Raw genomic sequence first — 17,496 nt, forward strand, 5'->3', positions numbered from 1 at the left:
TTTTTAGATTAAATTAATAAAATACTTTACTAATGGTAAAATTCCCTGGTGCCCATACTACCTGTCTCTTTCCTCCTTCTTCCTCTGTACTAAACCTGTCTCTTTGTGGAAGATGCTTGATAGATCATTAGAAAGGAAAGGAGTGGCTCCTCTTCAGGCAAGCGGTGAAACACAGATACCAACCAACAAACCAAAACATGAATTGCTGAGCGGAAGCCCCTTTCTGTGGTTGAAGCTCTGACTTTGGAGTCATACGTCGTTAACACATTGAGGCATGACAATATCTTAGCACAGCTTATCCCTCCATTGCATGTTACTGCTTAAATAATTTCATAAAGACTGGGAATAGCAGCGATTTTTCCCAAAGACCCTTTTGTCTGAAGCAATGAAAGCTTTTTCCCCCTCAGAAAGTTCAATAGCCAGGAACCTCACAGTATGTGGAATAACTTCTAGCAATATTATTCTTTGTTTCCTTCCAGTGTTAGAAGGGGCATATGTTATTTTATTGGCTACCAGAGAAAAGGTTGTCTTTAGAAATATATATGCCTTTTGCATATACTTTGTGACAGACATACAGCCTGAAGACTGGCATGTGACAAGGGGAAATCAATAAAAAATATTTATGGAATAGCTGGATGAGTAGAATATGACAGGGAGAAGCCAAGAAGGCTTTTAGAATAGTAAATGTGTGCTCTAAAATACATTGAAATTCTTCTGTGTGAGTTTAAATGGGGTAAAAAGCTTTTGTGTAGGCTGTCAGAGACGTTCACAACACCTTTGATTAAAGTCCTTTCTAAGCAACCATAAGAAAATCTTCATCAAAGAAGTGGTGCAGCTAAATAGAAGTTGGAAAGCAGAGAAGGGAAAAAGTTTTCAGAAAGGAAGGGGTTTTTCACTGATGGTCCCCGTGGGACTTGTAGGGACTGTTGATTGGTTTGCGACCTACGAAAGTAAGAAAATGGCTCTCTGTGTTTCCAACAGGTTTAAAACAATTTGGCTATACCCAAAGGCTAGGAATTTTCCCAGTCTGCTAAAAGATTTGCTGAAACTATAGTTTTGCGTAGAACTAGCTGTTGACGTAGTTGTGCACCTGTTAATACATACGTCTGTAAATTATACCTGTGAGACTGCAAGATTCATAAACAGCAAATTGGAAAACAAGCAGGTAAGAATGAAGTGAACGCAATTTGGTTCCCTAAATGCAAGTAAGAATTTCCTACGGTTAGCCTTCTGTTGTCCTGTCCTGTAGAAATTAGGCCTTACTGTGCGGTTAATTCCTCCACGAGAGGACTTATGTTGTGGGACTTGGCTGCATTCATTCTCTGTGTTGATGTAAACACCGAGAATAAGCTGGAGGTTTTGTATGGAGGAATTTATTATTTTCTGCTTGTGCTGCAGATGGCTGAATTTGCTCAGTCTGCAAAAGCTTCAAGAAAAGTACATAATGAAAGAGAAAATTATACTAAAACCGGAAGAAACTATGCAAGAGACCAACTTGTTCTGCCTCTAACAAAAGGCCAACAAAAGCTTCTTTGGTTCAGATATCCATATCTGGGGACAAGTTATTTTTGCTGCTGAATTCTTGCTTACAGAATTCTCTTTCCCATTAGTCCAAACAGAGCACAATTTTGTTAAGGGCTGGGTCAGGGTGCTAATTATCTTTGTGAAAAATGGATGGGCAGACAGTCCCGGAGATAGATGCTTCCTAATTTGTTAAGGGCTTTTAAAGATAAATGGCCTTGAAGTAGATTTGTTTTCAAACGAATAGCCAGTAGAGCACTGGCACAGTGAGCTCTCATCAGTTTTTCTCAGAGTGATGGATGTTGCATATTCTGCCTGTTGACATGGTCTTCGCCATCAGAAGTCCCGATTTATTAATAGTTTTTAGGGCAATGGTTGTGAATTATTGCAGCCCAATTTTATTACTGTTTTACATCTACCAAGGACTGAGCCCTTTGTGCAGCTTTATATTAACCCAGCAAGCACCATTAAAATATTGACATTTAGGCTCATTTTGGTAGCATTAATCATAGCATATTATCATGCATTAATTGTAGTGGTTTGAAATGACTGGAACATTCACTTTTCTAAAAGCAGGAGAAACAATAATTTCCATTTCTCCACTTTTTCAGTCCATAACTGTGCTTAAAAAAACCCAACAATGCAAAACACACAAAAACCCCTTCCTAATTGTGTGTGCCGGGGGCATCTACCTCTGCTTTTTTGCAATAAATGAACAAGTAGGAGCTGGCAGCTTTTACAGGCCTTACTGGAAGCTCTTTGAAGTGTCATCTCTGAAGTCTCGAGGTGGACACCTACAGCCAGGCGTTGGCTTCAAAAATATATCTTAATACATAACAAGAGTCTGCCTGATGTGCGAAAAAAGCTAAAAATCTACTGGATTTTCGTATGCTGGTGTGGCTTAAGGGTTTAAAACGGACACAGAAATGCCTTTTCTGATTCACCAGCAGGAACAGGTTTACAGCACCCGTGTCTATTTGTATTATCATATCAGTAAAAAACCGGTGATGTTTTCTGGCTCTCTTCAGTGGAGGGCACCACTAGATGATTACGTGTAATGTAAGGAGTTGGCAGCCTTTCTCACTTAGCCATCATTAGGAGATCTGCTGCTGAGGTCCCATTTTGTGAGGCAGCTGGAAATTGACACTTAGTTTGAATGTATTGTTTTCTACCTTTCTCTTAAAGTTCAAGGACAAGGCAAAACTGCTCAGACTACTATATAAAAAAAGGATTTTCTCATTTTCCTTTGTTTACTTGCTCCTCTGAGCTCTCCATTCTTTTCTTAGGAAATTTATTTTCTAAGTAAATTTATTCCTCTGTATATACATGAATTAAATAGAAGTGTAGACCATGTCAGCAAAGATGCAAGGGAAAGACATGAGGGAAGATATTTGAAAGCGCCATGCAGAAGGTAGCTGTGATAAATGTGTAGACTTTGTACTGGAGCAAAAATTACCCAGGTCTTCAGTAGTGTTTCTTTTGATACTTACAAAGGAGGACAGCACTGTTATTTCTGTTTTAGAAAACTGAGGCATGGAATGGGTCAGTGGAGAAACCCTAAAGCACTTGAAAGGCGAGATAAAGAATAGTGGTGTCCCATTCTCCTAACACTCACTTAATTCTCCTAACCATGCATTTCATTTGTTATTTTGAAGGTTGTTCCCTCCCTACTCCCACCCTAAGGTGTTCCTGCACCTTCAGAACTTTCACCACCTGTAACGTCACATGACCAAAGCCACAGCTTCACCTGTAGCCTTCTGTCTCCTGCTATACTGGATCTGGTCAAAAGCCCAAAAGGCTTTCTAGTGATAGAGGTTTTCTTTTTTCAGTTACAGTGGCTTTACATGACCAAATAATATTCCATTAACCTGATCAGCGAGGATATCAAGCTCCAGGGGAAGCTTGTATTCCTATATGATTGGCAAGATAATTAGGAAGTGAAATAATGTAAATCCCACAGTCTTTGAAACGAAAGTGTGTCATATCACAAATCCTTTTATTTTAAGGCTTTCGTATTTGTAGTTTTTTTATTAACCTTCACAATGGACATATTGCTAGGGCAGGAGGCTTTAGGACCCAATCGGGTTGGATCAGTTCAGGCTTCTGGTAAATCCACTGAGATGTTTAATCTGCAGAATCACCTAGATAACACTGGCTGAAGTTTGCTTTTGCTAGCTTTGATTTTAATCTCCTTGGGCATGGCCTTTCATTCTGCATTTGTAAAGTATCTACCACAGTGGATTTACCACAATTGGAGCTTCTACATGATACACAAATGTAGGCACAGAAGCCACCGATGGCAGCAAGATTTCTGAATGCACCAGGAGAGTGGAATATTGGACCTAGATTAGAGACAGCTGCGTAAGGGTCACCTACAGACTTCCCTATAATAGAGGCCAGGGCGAAGCTTGTATCAGTAAATGCAGCATCCAGGCGGCAGCAGCAAGAGGGAGATGAAACGAGAGAGCGGTATAGATGTGGGGTGCTGCTGAGGATGGCCTTCAATGAGTAAAAGTCACTTATAAATTAAAAGTTTAGCAAAAATCCTACCAAGTAAAAGGTGTCTAATGAAGTTCTGATAGCTTCTCTGAAAATGATGAAACCTAAGAAGCAAGAAAATTAGTGGAGATGCTCTGAGGTAGCTGGACTAAAATTAATACAGCAACAGCAAAGTATAAAAGGGTAAAAAAAAAAATCAATATTCTTGCTAATAAGAATCAACATTTCTCTTACAGGAAACCTGAAGCTTTGCCTGCTGATTCTGAACCAGCCTTTCGACAAAGGTCATTTTCATTGTCTGTGGAGCAAAGGTAATAATAACTTACATACATCTTCATTTGCTTATTTACTTAGCTGCTACCCAGCGAATGTACTTCATGTCTGTTGAATTGCAATGTGGCAATTTGCTTTTAACTAGAGCAGCCTTCTGGTGAGGGTGTGAATCGGCAGGAGATGTCCCTCGTTGCTGAATGCAGCAAATGAGCTGATTATGCAAATTCTGCATCTCTGCATTGCTTACGTCAGTGGGAACTTTATGGACTGATCTGTGCGAGACTGTAGCTTTTCAGAGGCATCTTAGGAATGATCATTGTTTTGCTGACAAAGTGTGGTAGATCAATGGTGCATTTCAAAGTCTGGAAGCGAGCATTCCTTTAAAGGTCATCAGTGAAATGTGTTAATTTTAATCAAAATAAAATGAACCGTGTAGATATTATGTTGTGAAAGTGGTGGGAATTTGTGTGCATGTCAGAAATATGCAAATCAGATTTCACTACCCCATTGTTTAATATGCATAGCGCTAATCATCATTTCTGGTATGATAGCTGTGAACTTACTGAAGTTTTGTAGAGATATATAAATCTTTACAAGCTTGGAGCTACTAATTCCTCCAGTGCAGAAATGTAGTCCTTCAGAAGCTTTCTGACAAACCATAGGAACTGTCTCTAACTTCTTACCAGGCTGGAAACCTTGCAGAGAGATTCCTCTTCACTGGCTGGGGCAGATAGAGCTATTCGATTTCACCATAGGCATAAGGGCTGGCAGCGGGTCGCTGTATGCTTAAAAGGAATTGGGGTAAGGGGTGAGGTGGGAAGGATGTATTCATATCACATAGTAAATCTAAATTAGGTGCCTATATAGACAGAGGAGTGAGAAAAGAAGGGAGACCCTTTGAATTGTCCTGTGCAAGTATCTGAGCGAGTACTGTACGCCAAACAGGGTCTCTTTTACTTGCAGTATCAGCAAGTAATGGCGGCAAGAAGTGCTCAGTGGAAGGACTGTCAAGTGTATTTTCTAGATACGATTCGACATATTTTTTTATTTAAAAAGATGCACTGAAAGACATACTCTGTATTAAATAACAAAGGGAAGAAGGGTAAGTAAGGTTCTGCAGAGGGATCTGACAGACTGGATCGATGGGCCGAGGCCAGCTGTATGAGGTTCAACAAGGCCAAACGCCGGGTCCTGCACTTGGGTCACAACAACCCCATGCAACGCTACAGGCTTGGGCAGGAGCGGCTGGAAAGCTGCCCAGTGGAAAAGGACCTGGGAGTGCTGGTTGACAGCCCGCTGACCATGAGCCAGCAGTGTGCCCAGGGGGCCAAGAAGGCCAATGCATCCTGGCTTCTGTCAGGAACAGTGTGGCCAGCAGGAGTAGGGAGGGGATCGTGCCCCTGTACTCGGCACTGGTGAGGCTGCACCTCAAGTCCTGGTGTTCAGTTTTGGGCCCCTCACTACAAGAAGGACATTGAGGGACTGGAGCGTGTCCAGAGAAAGGCAGCGAGGCTGGTGAGGGGTCTGGAGAACAAGTCTGATGGGGAGCGGCTGAGGGAGCTGGGGCTGTTTAGTCTGGAGAAGAGGAGGCTGAGGGGAGACCTTATTGCTCTCTACAACTACCTGAAAGGAGGTTGTAGTGAGGCAGGTGTTGGTCTCTTCTCCCAGGTAACTGGTGATAGGACGAGAGGAAATGGCCTCAGGTTGCGTCGGGGGAGGTTTAGATGGGATATTAGGGAAAATTTCTTTACTGAAAGAGTGGTCAGGCATTGGACCAGGCTGCCCAGGGAGGTGGTGAAGTCCCCATCCCTGAAGGTGTTTAAAAAACGTGTAGATGTGGCACTTGGGGATATGGTTTAGCAGGCATGGTGGTGTTGGGTGGATGGCTGGACTTGATGATTTTAGAGATCTTTTCGAACCTGTGATTCTATGATTCTATTTTGATCTTACTGCTTTGTCCCACCTTTCCTGTGTTTTGAGGGTTGAGATTAAAAAAGAGACAGCAAACCAGAGGTTTTCTAAATTACAGCAATCTTGGGTGTTATCCCGAGTACAAAATGCTGAGACATAAGTGTTATTTTCAAGTAGGTTGTGTCCTATCAAAATAACGTGTTTCATTAGCCCTGTCACTTTAGCATCAAGTAAGAATGAAGGTGTGATGTGATATGTCCTGAGTTCAAAAGAAAAAAAAAATTACATCAAGAAGTGTGGCTATTCTAGGCTAAAATCATCCCAGGTGTAATTCTTCTTGACCTCAAGAAAAAGTGTTTGCAGCTAATTAGCCTTTGTCTTATTACAGACTTGTATGAAACCTATTTTTACTGACATACTTTGAAAAGAACTATTTCAGTCTGTACAAACTTGCATGAACTTCCTTCCTGGTGCTTTGTGAAGGTCAGTGAAATCGGATTTCTTCACTTCCAGGGGACAGCTTTTACCACTCTTACCATACAAGCTGGGTAAGTGACAGTAGTGGGGTAGTATCAGATAAAGACTACCATGATTTTAGTCTGTTATATTCGTTACAGGAGTAAACTAGTCTAGAACATTTTATCTTTGTCTTAGGTACACTCATACAGTATTAGTGCTGTCCAAAAGGCAGGATGGATGAAGTGCTGGAGAAGGGATAGTTTGCTAAAGCAGAATGAAGAAAAAAATGGCAGAAAACACTGGTAGTTCACAGAAGGATTTATTGGGTTGGGTAGAGTAGGGAGAGGGCAAACCAAATGGCAAGAGAAAATGAAGAGAATAGGTCAGTAAAGGGGAGTAGGTAAGGGAAAAACGACTCACAGTGAGTGAAACTGATATAAGGAGACTGAATATGGGAAGGTGAGCGGCATGCAGGGGGTTGAGAATAGACTGTGAGTAAGCACGAGGCTGGGAACATTAGTCAAATCCATCAGAAGTACTTTGTAGCTGTTAATGCAGCCATTTTTACCAGTGGAAGTTTTATGTCTTCCCTTGCAGTCCGTATCCTAATTGTGGAAATTAACGTGGAAGAGACGGGGCCCTGCTTTTCTCAGAGCTGCACGTTTTTGTGTCAATGAGGTTCCTGTAAGGAAGACTGGATCCGGTTGGGCTTTACCTTAATAACCTGTCGCACGTCCTAAATTCCTTCTTGTATTTCAGCAACGTTTCTAGCTCCTGCTTTAATTACAGTTTAACAAAAAAAATGGTAGAGAAAAAAATCCGGTTTACATTAGTCTCTACGGCTACTTTGCAAGTGTTTTCAAATGTGAATATATCTTTAACAGAAATGACTGTGAGTTGAAGGTCTGAAGCTGTCTCTACATGAAGTTTGAAAAGTATGGAGGCCAGGGTTTTAGTGGCTGAATACAAAATAGACTTTCTGTAGAGTAAGTGAACGTTCACGAGATTTTCATTCTGCTCTTTAAAATCTCTTTAGTCAGAAATTCAATGACTTTTGCTAAGAATTTCAGCAATGTCTGGTGATTGCTTGTACTTCTATTGTTTTGATGTCTCCCTAGTGAAGTACCAGGAAAGGGGCAGAGTTATTCCATTGCTGAGAAATCACCTATGTAAAGTTGTCGCAAGTTCAAGATCTGAAAATCGTTTCTTGTTTCTAAAAACATCGCCCCTACAAGCTGTTATACTCAAATGATCTGGAATTGTCTTCGTGTCCTTGCTTGATGGTAGCGTGCTAAATGGCTGCATGTTGTAGAGTGCTTTCCATTCTTAAAGGTTGACAATTACGAACTCAAAAGAGCAAGAAGTTATGCTCTGAAAAATAAGATTATTATTTCAAGAATCAGAGTAAAATGGCAATATTCTGCAGCAATCTGATGAAGTTCCAAACAGTGCTGCATTTCTGGGGATGGCAGGTTTGTTGTTAAATAGCATCTAGGATTTGCTAGTGGAGAAAAACGCATTGCAATAGTTTTTTTTCCTTAGGTTCTATTTAACCTCTGTCTGGCTGTTCTTATATCCATGGGTTTACTGATAAATGCAGCTGCAGAATTAAAATATTGGTTAATTCAGTCTTGCTTGGCTGAAGAGGAAGATTATTATACTTGTGCTGCTTTATGGTAAGAAAACATGTGTGGGGGTATTCTTCAGTTTTTACAGTGATTGTGAGGCATTAGCCACTGTGCCTTCTGCAAAAGGATTGTGATCTTTTTCTGCAAATAAAGACTTCCTGCAAAAGCTTTAAATCAAATAGAACATGTTGAACTACTTCAAATATTAGCCATTCATACTACAAAATGTCCCTGGCTGAGGTACTGGAATAAAGTACCAACATCTTTGTGGAACAGGCTGACGGAATGCTGACTTCTGGGAAGTGTTTTTAATGTTGGACAGGCAGATGGGAAGGAGACGTGATTGTATCAGTCCTTGCTGGTTTAAAATCTATGAGACGGCACTGCAAGAATGTCTGTGCTTCAGGAGTATTTCCCTAAACAGTCTCTTTCATGGACCATTCCTTTCAGTTAAGGAATCTGGGGTCTAGTGATCTCTCCTTATTATGCTGGCCTACCAGCCACTTCTCTATAGGCATAGTATATAGACATTTTATGATACTTTGTAGGTCGTGAATATGAGGAACTGCAGAAGGAGGAAGAGCTTGTTTTTCACCGTAGAGATTTCAGCTCTATATTTTTGGGGGTCTCTATAGGGTCTCTACACTGAGACAGCAGGAAGCAGACTTCTGCAACAGCAGTGTGATATACCCAAATCTGAATTTGTGTTAGATTGTCTTCATGTAAACAGTGTTTTCTACACTACATCTGTTATGATTGCTTATCCACAAATTGAGTTTTTTCAAGTTTCCATCTCTATCAATATCCATTTTGCAACAATCAAAGTGGCTATTGGATTTTAAATAGTATCTTGAGTGTGAGGCCACTTTCCTGTCAAGGTCAGCCTACAGTTTGATGAAAATGTTGCTAATGAATGGATTGTTAGTGCCTGGAGGTGACTGCGAGTTACAAAATACCTCCTCTTCCTGAGTAATCAAGTAAGAAAAGGTGCTAATTTGTATCATGAATTTTAGAGTCGTCTGTCTTTGAACACCACATGCTTCCATGCATTTTATGTTCCATATGCTTCTGCCTGCAATATAATTGGTGATTGATATTTTGAATGTCTTCTGTTGAGGTCCAAGAGCAGAGTATAAAGGCAAATGAGATATAAATACAAGCAGCAATGTAAAGCTGAGGTAAATACACTTAAGTAACAGATTAGCTTGAACAGTTTGAATGTCTCAGAGCAGAGAAAAGGGTATTGTGGTTTAGTAAAAGGAGGGAAATAACCTGACTTTTCTTCATGCCGTTTTTTCTTTTCTATGATTGATACCTTTTCCTCTATTGTCTTTAGTGTTTGAACTCACCTGTGCTTCTGGAATTATTGGTATGTACAGCCATTCACTTGCCCTCTTACCTGTCAGCAATGAACTTGCCTTGTTGGCGTTTGCTGTGCTTTTTTCTCACCTTTTATTTTCATTTCTAGCTGAACTTACGTGTAATATATCTCAAATTTGTACTAGATGCAGAATTGGCAGCTGGCATAAAACTTGAGTGAATTTAGAGCAGCTGCTATTAATAAATAGGAAAATGTTCATAAAAATGGTGATTGGGATGTCGCATGGACTTGTATGCTTTATTGCACTTTCCAGCAGGCATCCAGACTAGCAGTAACTCTTACTGCTGGCCTCAGCTAAACCACTCTGTTCTCCCCTGAGTAATATTAGACTCTTGATAAGTCAACAATGAAGTTTAGTTTTTCCACATTTGAATCAAAACAGGAGTGTATTTTCTAGTTTGTATTTAGTAACTTAAATTTGCTGTTCTGTGCCACTCCATTTAGATTTAAAAAACAATTTTTACGCTGGTGTGCCTGTTGTTGGACTGCATGTGGTGAGTTAATGTCCTTCAGCTACAGTAGTGTGAGACATGTTATTTCAAGTGTTCTTGAGAGGAGGGGATCGATAATATACTTTAGAACTAAGAAAATCTGGCCCTGACTAAGTGGTGTCTGGATCTTCGAACACGCAGTAGTTTGCACTAGCAGGGATTTGGGGAAGAGAGTTTTTCTAGACCAAGCTTTGCCCATGACTCACTGTAGAAGCTTGACCTCTACCAAATTTTCCATGGTGAGCTTGAAGTTTACATTTATCTTCCTAAAACTAAGCTGAAAACTCCAGAGATACGATAAAATTCTCCCGTTTGTGACATACGTATGGTTAGTGCCTTTCTGCTTTAGAATCAGGTCTCTTAAGAGGTAGCCTAGGTGTGTGGACCTTTCGAAAAGTAAATCTTACTAATTTTTGCAGACTTTTAGGTAGTTACTGGCAAAGGTGAGAACAGAGCTGATCTTCCAGGCCTTGTGCACAATTAAAGTTCCCTCCCCATAGTAGTAGCTGTGATAGAATTGTGGTCTTTAGATATAATTTGAGACATCTTAAGCTGCATTTTTTTGTTGTTGATTTTAATTCTCTGCAAATCCAGCAACAGGAAATTGAGATCTAAAAGGAATTTTTGTTTGTTTAATGGATTTGAGATTTTGTTTGAAAAATGAAAAAAAAGAGTAATTAGGATCCCCCTCTGTGATGCTTTGAAAAGCTAAACCCCGCTGAGCCTAAGTTCAGAGTAACAGAACAATAGAGAATTACTTTGAAGTACTGGTGAAAAGCATAACGGATTATTACGGCACAAGAGAAAAATGGGAGATTATTACAGTGCTTCTTTCTGTTGAGCTGAGATGCAAATCCCGTTAGGGGAGTTCTATTGTCTCAGGTTTTGCTATATAGAAGCCTTTGATAGCATCATACTATATGTCCTGTTACCATGATGTATCCCAGAGGACTGTTGAAAGAAGAAGCCTTGGAAAATATTGTCGGGAGGATGCTTTAGAGCACCCCAAGAAAAAAGGGAAGCATAAGGCAATAGAAAAAAGGGAAGCATAAGGCGATAGGAAAAAAAAATACAATTAATAGCTCATTTTGTTAGTGATTCAACAAGAGAAGTGGTCCTGGGAATGAACCCAGAGAGCAGGGGTGAATGCAGGAGGTTAGCATAAGTAAGACCTGTGACAGAAAAGAGCAGGTTCTTAATCCCATAAAAGGAACGCTTGGATTTTCACTGCCTCGGGCTGCACAGTGAGAAGTGTTTAAAAAAGTTGTTTCACTGAGAGTCACTACAAGGCAAAGGTGGTATTTTCATGGCTAGAGCTTGTCATGAATCTACTACTCGGGTGAACCTGTTAGGTCTTGTAAAAGATGGTTATTATCTAGGGTTGCTGATGTCGGGGTCTTCTCGTGGGCTGTGATGGCCTTTGGATCAAGCCGTTGTTTTACAGTCTTCATTTTTCTCTTACTCTAAGGTTCCGGCAGGGCAGAGAAACCTGTTTATTTAATATTTTGTTTCTTAATTATTTTTTTTAAAAAGCCCATACTGGTGCAAACACCTCACCATTAATCTCGGTCCAGTGTTTATTTCAAATAGTGATTGCTTTTTAAAAGCGGATGTCCTCTTTTAACTTCCCTAAATCTACGTATGTTTCCAGCCTTCGAATATTAAAAGTTTTGATTACTTTATTGCCATGATTGTGTTAATGAGTAACTTAGCCAGTGAACAGTTTAACTGTTCTGTAATAAGTTGAGACTGTGCTAGTATTTATTGGTTATTTGGCTGACGGAGTGTGCATCCTTCACTATCTTCAGTCCCTGAAAGGACATCAGTAGTTTGAGAACATGGATGTTGGATTGCTGGTGTTCTCAGCTAAATGGTTTACATACGGTCTTGTGCTCACCCATATTACCAAGTATTAAAATTGAACTTTAAATTAATGTAAGTCAGAAAATAGATAACTTTTCTGCTTTTTTGTACAGGTAGGCTGTTTTATTAGATTACAGCAGTACATAAATGTGATACTAAAAGTACTATAGGGATTTACATTTTTTAAACAGCGTAGTGAGATTTTTTTAATAATGTGTAATTGGTTAGACAGCTTGCCACATGACATACCATAGAAGTTCTAAAATGATTGATGGGCTTGTGTCAAAGGTGTCAAAGACAGCTTTCTCTGTCCTTCTTTCTGGTTTTGTTAACTGCCTCCTACAGAATCACTACTTCTAAGCTTCTGTAATTTATTTTGGCGTTACGTTATTCAAAATGTTGCCTGTGTGAGATACCTGAACATGTGTTTTATTGAAGTTTGGATCATGGGGGTGTTTATTCCTAGGCAAAGACCAGAGTTTTTCAAGAGTTAATAGAGATCTGGGCTCTTCACTTTATGTACCTAGTTGGAGACACTAAGAGTTTCAGTAAGAAGAAAATAGTTGTTGATACCAAATATACAGCTAAGCCTGGTGACTTCCTGGGATTATTCTTATGCTTCACATACCAAAAGTAAGTGATCAGGTACTTTGCTGGATTTGATATGAACTTCATCATGTTGGGATGAGCCAAAGGAGCTATGTACAATGTTAATTATACTTACATTATCTGAGCTTGACAAATTATAAGAATGGTTTGAGGATTTTCTGAATTTATTTTAGTTTTTTTCCTCTGCCATAAGCATGTTAATATATGGGAAAGAGCACAGATATTCAGCTGTTGAACATCCCCATTAGTTGAACAGTTCCATATTATAACTTTAGAGTATGGGTTGGGTTTTTTGTCATATTTCTGATTGCACCAAAGATTTGCTTATGTAAATAGATGAAGGTCTGTTGACTTTGATTCAGTTTCACGTATTTACACCAGCCAAAAACAGCACATGAAAATGCAATGAGTGTTTGTGGCTATTAATACCTTTTTCTCCCAAGTCAACAATTCTTTATCTAATAGACTGAGGAGACACGGTGACATACAGGAGCCTGACTTCTGTTTTGATGACAGTGAATCACATTGGAGCAGAAAGAAAAATTTGTCATAGGTTTCTCATTCTGGAAAATTCCATTGACTTCGGAAGTAGCAGGGACAACCCATAACTTTTAGAAATGCTGTATTATCACCTTCCGTTGTTGGAAGCTTTACGACTAGCAGCTTGATGTAAACGCTCTTGATGTCAATATTGCTTGAGTTACCTTGAATTAATTTGGCTCAGACCTTCATAAAAATCTTGCTTTAAAGAGGGCCTGCTCCTGTTTTCACTGAAATAAAGTTGAACATAAACTCAAATGTCCTGGATGGGGTGGTGTTAGCACCACAAGAATGATTGTTGTTTCAATGTAAGCTGCATTAGCACTGAAGTAATTCAGTGCTGTAGAGTATGAGTATGATTCTGTTGGAATTTCTTTTTAAAAATCCCAGCTTCTTCGAACTTCAAACCCTTGCTGCTTGTGTGCAGGGCCCAGGGTCTGGCTGCTTGGGGCTTGTATGAGTTGTTCAGCAGGTAACTAAGTTTTTGGTTGTTTCTGAACATGGACTTCTCTTTCAGCCTTTGTAATGTTACCTGCATCAAGCACTGTGCATTAGCTCCTAGCTTCCAGTAGCCCATAGTATCAACTTCGTGTTTGTGAGGTGTAATAAGCCATGAATAATCAACAGTCAGGTTAGACTAGATGGTAAAGTCTAGAACATCGCTCTTGAAATGTGTTTTGTTTGAAGAGGAACAGAGAAAGAAGGACTGACTAGACTTCACAAATCTTTTTGAAGTGGTCTCAAACATTTTGAAGTTAAAGAACTGGAGAGGCTCGGAGTGCATCTAGGCTGCGCTGTTCGGTAATGTTAGTGGCCTGAGAAAGAGCACGCACCTGTAACATGCTGTCACAGTGACTCAGAATTAATATGATCTATGCCAATTCTGCACTTTAATAATCATCTTAAGATTTTTACAATGAATTTTGAATAAGTTGTTTAGCCTGTGAAAAGATATCGTTCAACAAAACACAGCTCATGCTTAATACAGGGTTAGAGTGGGTAAAACTGCTTTGAAGTCCTTTGAGTGGCAAAGCAAAAGCTCTGTAAGTGCAGTATCTGGCCTAGATCCATCCAAAAGATCTTTCGATGATCTTTTGGTTTTGATTGCCCAAACTGACATCTTAAATGGGCTCTGCCTTTAAGAGGACAGTGACCCTCCCTCTAAAATACATCCCAGCCTTCCCTTTTGCCCACTCAGCACTGGAAGAGAAGCTGAGCACTGAGCAACTGCGGCATGCAGTCATGCAGCACTCCTTAACAGCTTGGCCTATGTTTCATCTTGATTTAAAACCACTGAAAACAATGAATGTTTGAACAGTCCACTTACTGTCTTGACAGCTAATCCAAGATAAAGGGAATGAGAATTATACCTTCTAGTCCTAGGAGGGTAAATGTTAAGTCCCTTACTCTTCAGGCAGAGCATGACTGCAAACAAACCCTTACAAAGCAGTAGTGCGGTATATTCTCTCAATCTGTAAAATCTACGAGTTTAAGAATGTTGAAGTTGGGAGAAGATTTTTCTGGATAGGCCTACATCAGAGAAGAAGTATTGAGATCATCTCTCTCTAATTTTCGTAGTTATTTTTTCCTGTCCCAGTTTATGTAAATGTTGCTCCTGTTCTTTCCAGATAATAATGAGGCAGGGGGCTTGGACTAGATGACCCACAGAGGTCCCTTCCAACCCCGACCATTCTGTGATTCTGAAATGATGGAATTGGTGTTGATTTCACAAGGTGTGGAAAATGGTGTCCTCTGTGACAGACCGCTGCATTTGAAGGAGCAGCCTCTGTGGTCATTCAGACTCGGACCTTTCCACTGCTAGAATGATGTGAAGTAATTACAGATCGGGAATGTGTTGATTTTTTGTTTTAGTGAGGTTTCTAGAGAAAGTGATTAATATCAACAAATCATCCTCAAGAAGTCGCAACATTTGGTCATTGCCAAATGAGTTGACCTGAGCACGACATAGATCGTGTGTCAATTCTTATATAGCTGTGCTATGTAATCATTTTGACAAAGGTATGCAAGACTGTTGTGTGATATCAAAAGGTGTATTTAAAATGCAGGAAAGGCTATAGACCGTCCAAAGAAGCTTCTGCTGGGAACAGTAGTCTTACCAAGAACTTTGAGCCCGTTGAACCCTCTGAATATCTTGCAGAACTGTCTGGTTTGGTTCACTCTATCTGCCTGTTTTTCGTAGTCAAAGGAAGTTTGCAGCTTGGAGACTGTGCTGCTTGGTTTGCTTTCTGAAATTGGATAACTGTAGCAAAAGTTACAGTGGGAAAGAGGAGTGAACAAAGACTTGGGCAGAGAGAGATGGAGGGAAATGTGCCCAAGTACGTAGAGCATTCCTGTATAATCAATACTTTTTAGGAAATAAGATTAGGTCAGACAAAGAGGGATTACAACGAATTTTCATTCCTGGGAATATCAACATATTACAGAAGTAGACTGGGGTTCTTCCAGTTGGTCTATATATTTTCCTCAGTGTTGTTGTGATATAAATAACTGTGATGGTGGCAAAAGCCATAGTCTCACTTTTCTTTTTTTGTGAATCTAGCTTTCCCTCTGGTTCCTGAAAGAGAAGAGAAAGTGTAAGAGGGTAGATAAGGCATAGTAAATGTCCACTAAAAGTCACACTGACAAGGTCTTAAGTTGCGCTTCCCATTTTGCTTAAGTAGTAATTCACTGGGTCCCCCAGTTATATCTCACTGAACTTGGGACATTTAGCTGGAATTTCTTGGTGTCTGGTCAGTGCCAGTGTTTCCTTCTTAGTCAATGGACAGAGATCTGAGTTGTCTTCTGGCTGTCCACCGAAATTTAGATATGTCTGCTAGGTAGCTAAAACTCAGGAGGTGGGGAGGGATGAATAGCAGCCCAGATGGGAGGTTATTTTCTCTTCTGTTTCCTTGGCCAGTTTACTGCAAAAACAAGAGACAAACGAATTTTGTGGCAGCTGGTATCTGTAGTTAATCTGCTTTATTTGGTCTCAGTGTTATCTGTCTTTTACCTCAAGCCTTTCCCACTAGCCATCTCAAACTTTACTCTTCTATTTAGCAACAGGGGAAGGACACTGAGGTCAAGACCCTCGAGACCGCAAAGCTATCATCTAATTTTGAACTTGCCTTGGTTGTTGTTTTCCTTGAGCACTTCTTCTTTTGCAGGCCTATGCATCTTTGTCATCGAGCAACACTCTCATTAGAACTTCGTAAAACCCAGATACATATTAACAAGGTATCTGAAGTTGACCTTTTGGCTGGGAGGGAGATTGTTAATACTCTTGGCAATGATTTGTGAAGTTTGCTTTCCTCAGTGAATTTAGGATCAGTTTAGTATTTAAGCTTACTTCTAAATCACACATTTAATTTTATTGCTTTTTCTATAGATCTATAGATTTGAGTGAGCATTAATGCATCGGTCATACTTCATTCAGTGATTATAGTGCTTGATATCCTTTGTACTCACCTTCTAGAAATGCTTTGGCAGCAGAACTGACTATGCAAAAATGTGTAAGAAAGGGTAGAAATAATAAATGCACTATCAATTTGGCTGACGCAGTTCAACGTTTAAAGTTTTGTTTGTGACCCACTGTTCATCTTTGGCGATTTAAATATACATATGCAGTGTCCTTTTTCAAAATGTGCAGGACAGTAGGTAGGCTATAGTGTTATTAGCTAATAAATCTTTGCTAAAAGAAGTTTCTCTTACATTTCAAGTGCATACCGCTGCTGTTCTCATTTAGATATTAAATTCAGAGGTGTGCAAAATCTGTTGAAGTTTCCTGCAAGTCTTAGCAGATTTTGGTTGGTTGGTTGGTTGGGGTTTTTTAACTAAGTGTGCAGTCTTATTCCTTCTGAAACTGCTTAAAATAACATGAACCTTTGTCCCTACTGATGCAGCAGCACAACATTGTCTAGGGCACTTCTTTATCATGGCAGTGCAGGATGCTGTAGCTGATAACCCATCTCACTAGCTATAAAAGTTGGGGAAAAGGATCTTGAAGACACCTTGGGGCAACAAATTTGATTTACATTTTATGTATCGTGTGTGACTGTAGTAAAGAAGTTCCCAGCTCATTCCTAGCTCCAGAAGAATGGCACAATCATTGCCTGTAAATGGAATGCACTGCTAAAAAGAAACCATAAAAGATTTGTTTTGAATGGTTGGGGGTTGTTTTCAAGCTTGCTAATCTTATTCCTAGTTTATTTGTGATACTTTACCTAGCATTGTATTATAAAAGAATATCGCTGTTACCTGTGAATTAGTGTGGTGGTTTGAAGCAACTCAGACTTAACAGTGTGTTTTTCTTCATGCATAGACA

At 39.8% G+C, this 17,496-nt stretch overlaps 1 protein-coding gene across 3 annotated transcripts in view; it reads left to right on the forward strand.

Annotated features, from left to right (window-relative positions):
- The window catches only part of TPK1 (thiamin pyrophosphokinase 1), a 437,279-nt gene that overhangs the window by 61,820 nt on the left and 357,963 nt on the right, over window positions 1–17,496 (forward strand). For 2 of the 3 annotated variants that reach the window (XM_075418557.1, XM_075418559.1), the window contains exon 2: window positions 4,257–4,331. In XM_075418557.1, the coding sequence (XP_075274672.1) occupies window positions 4,257–4,331 (75 nt within the window). Of the gene's footprint in view, window positions 1–4,256; window positions 4,332–9,627; window positions 9,661–17,496 lie in introns of all 3 variants that reach the window. The other variant, XM_075418558.1, reaches the window with a different exon arrangement.

This window comes from Opisthocomus hoazin, chromosome 4, assembly GCF_030867145.1.
Source record: "Opisthocomus hoazin isolate bOpiHoa1 chromosome 4, bOpiHoa1.hap1, whole genome shotgun sequence".
NCBI lineage: Eukaryota > Metazoa > Chordata > Aves > Opisthocomiformes > Opisthocomidae > Opisthocomus > Opisthocomus hoazin.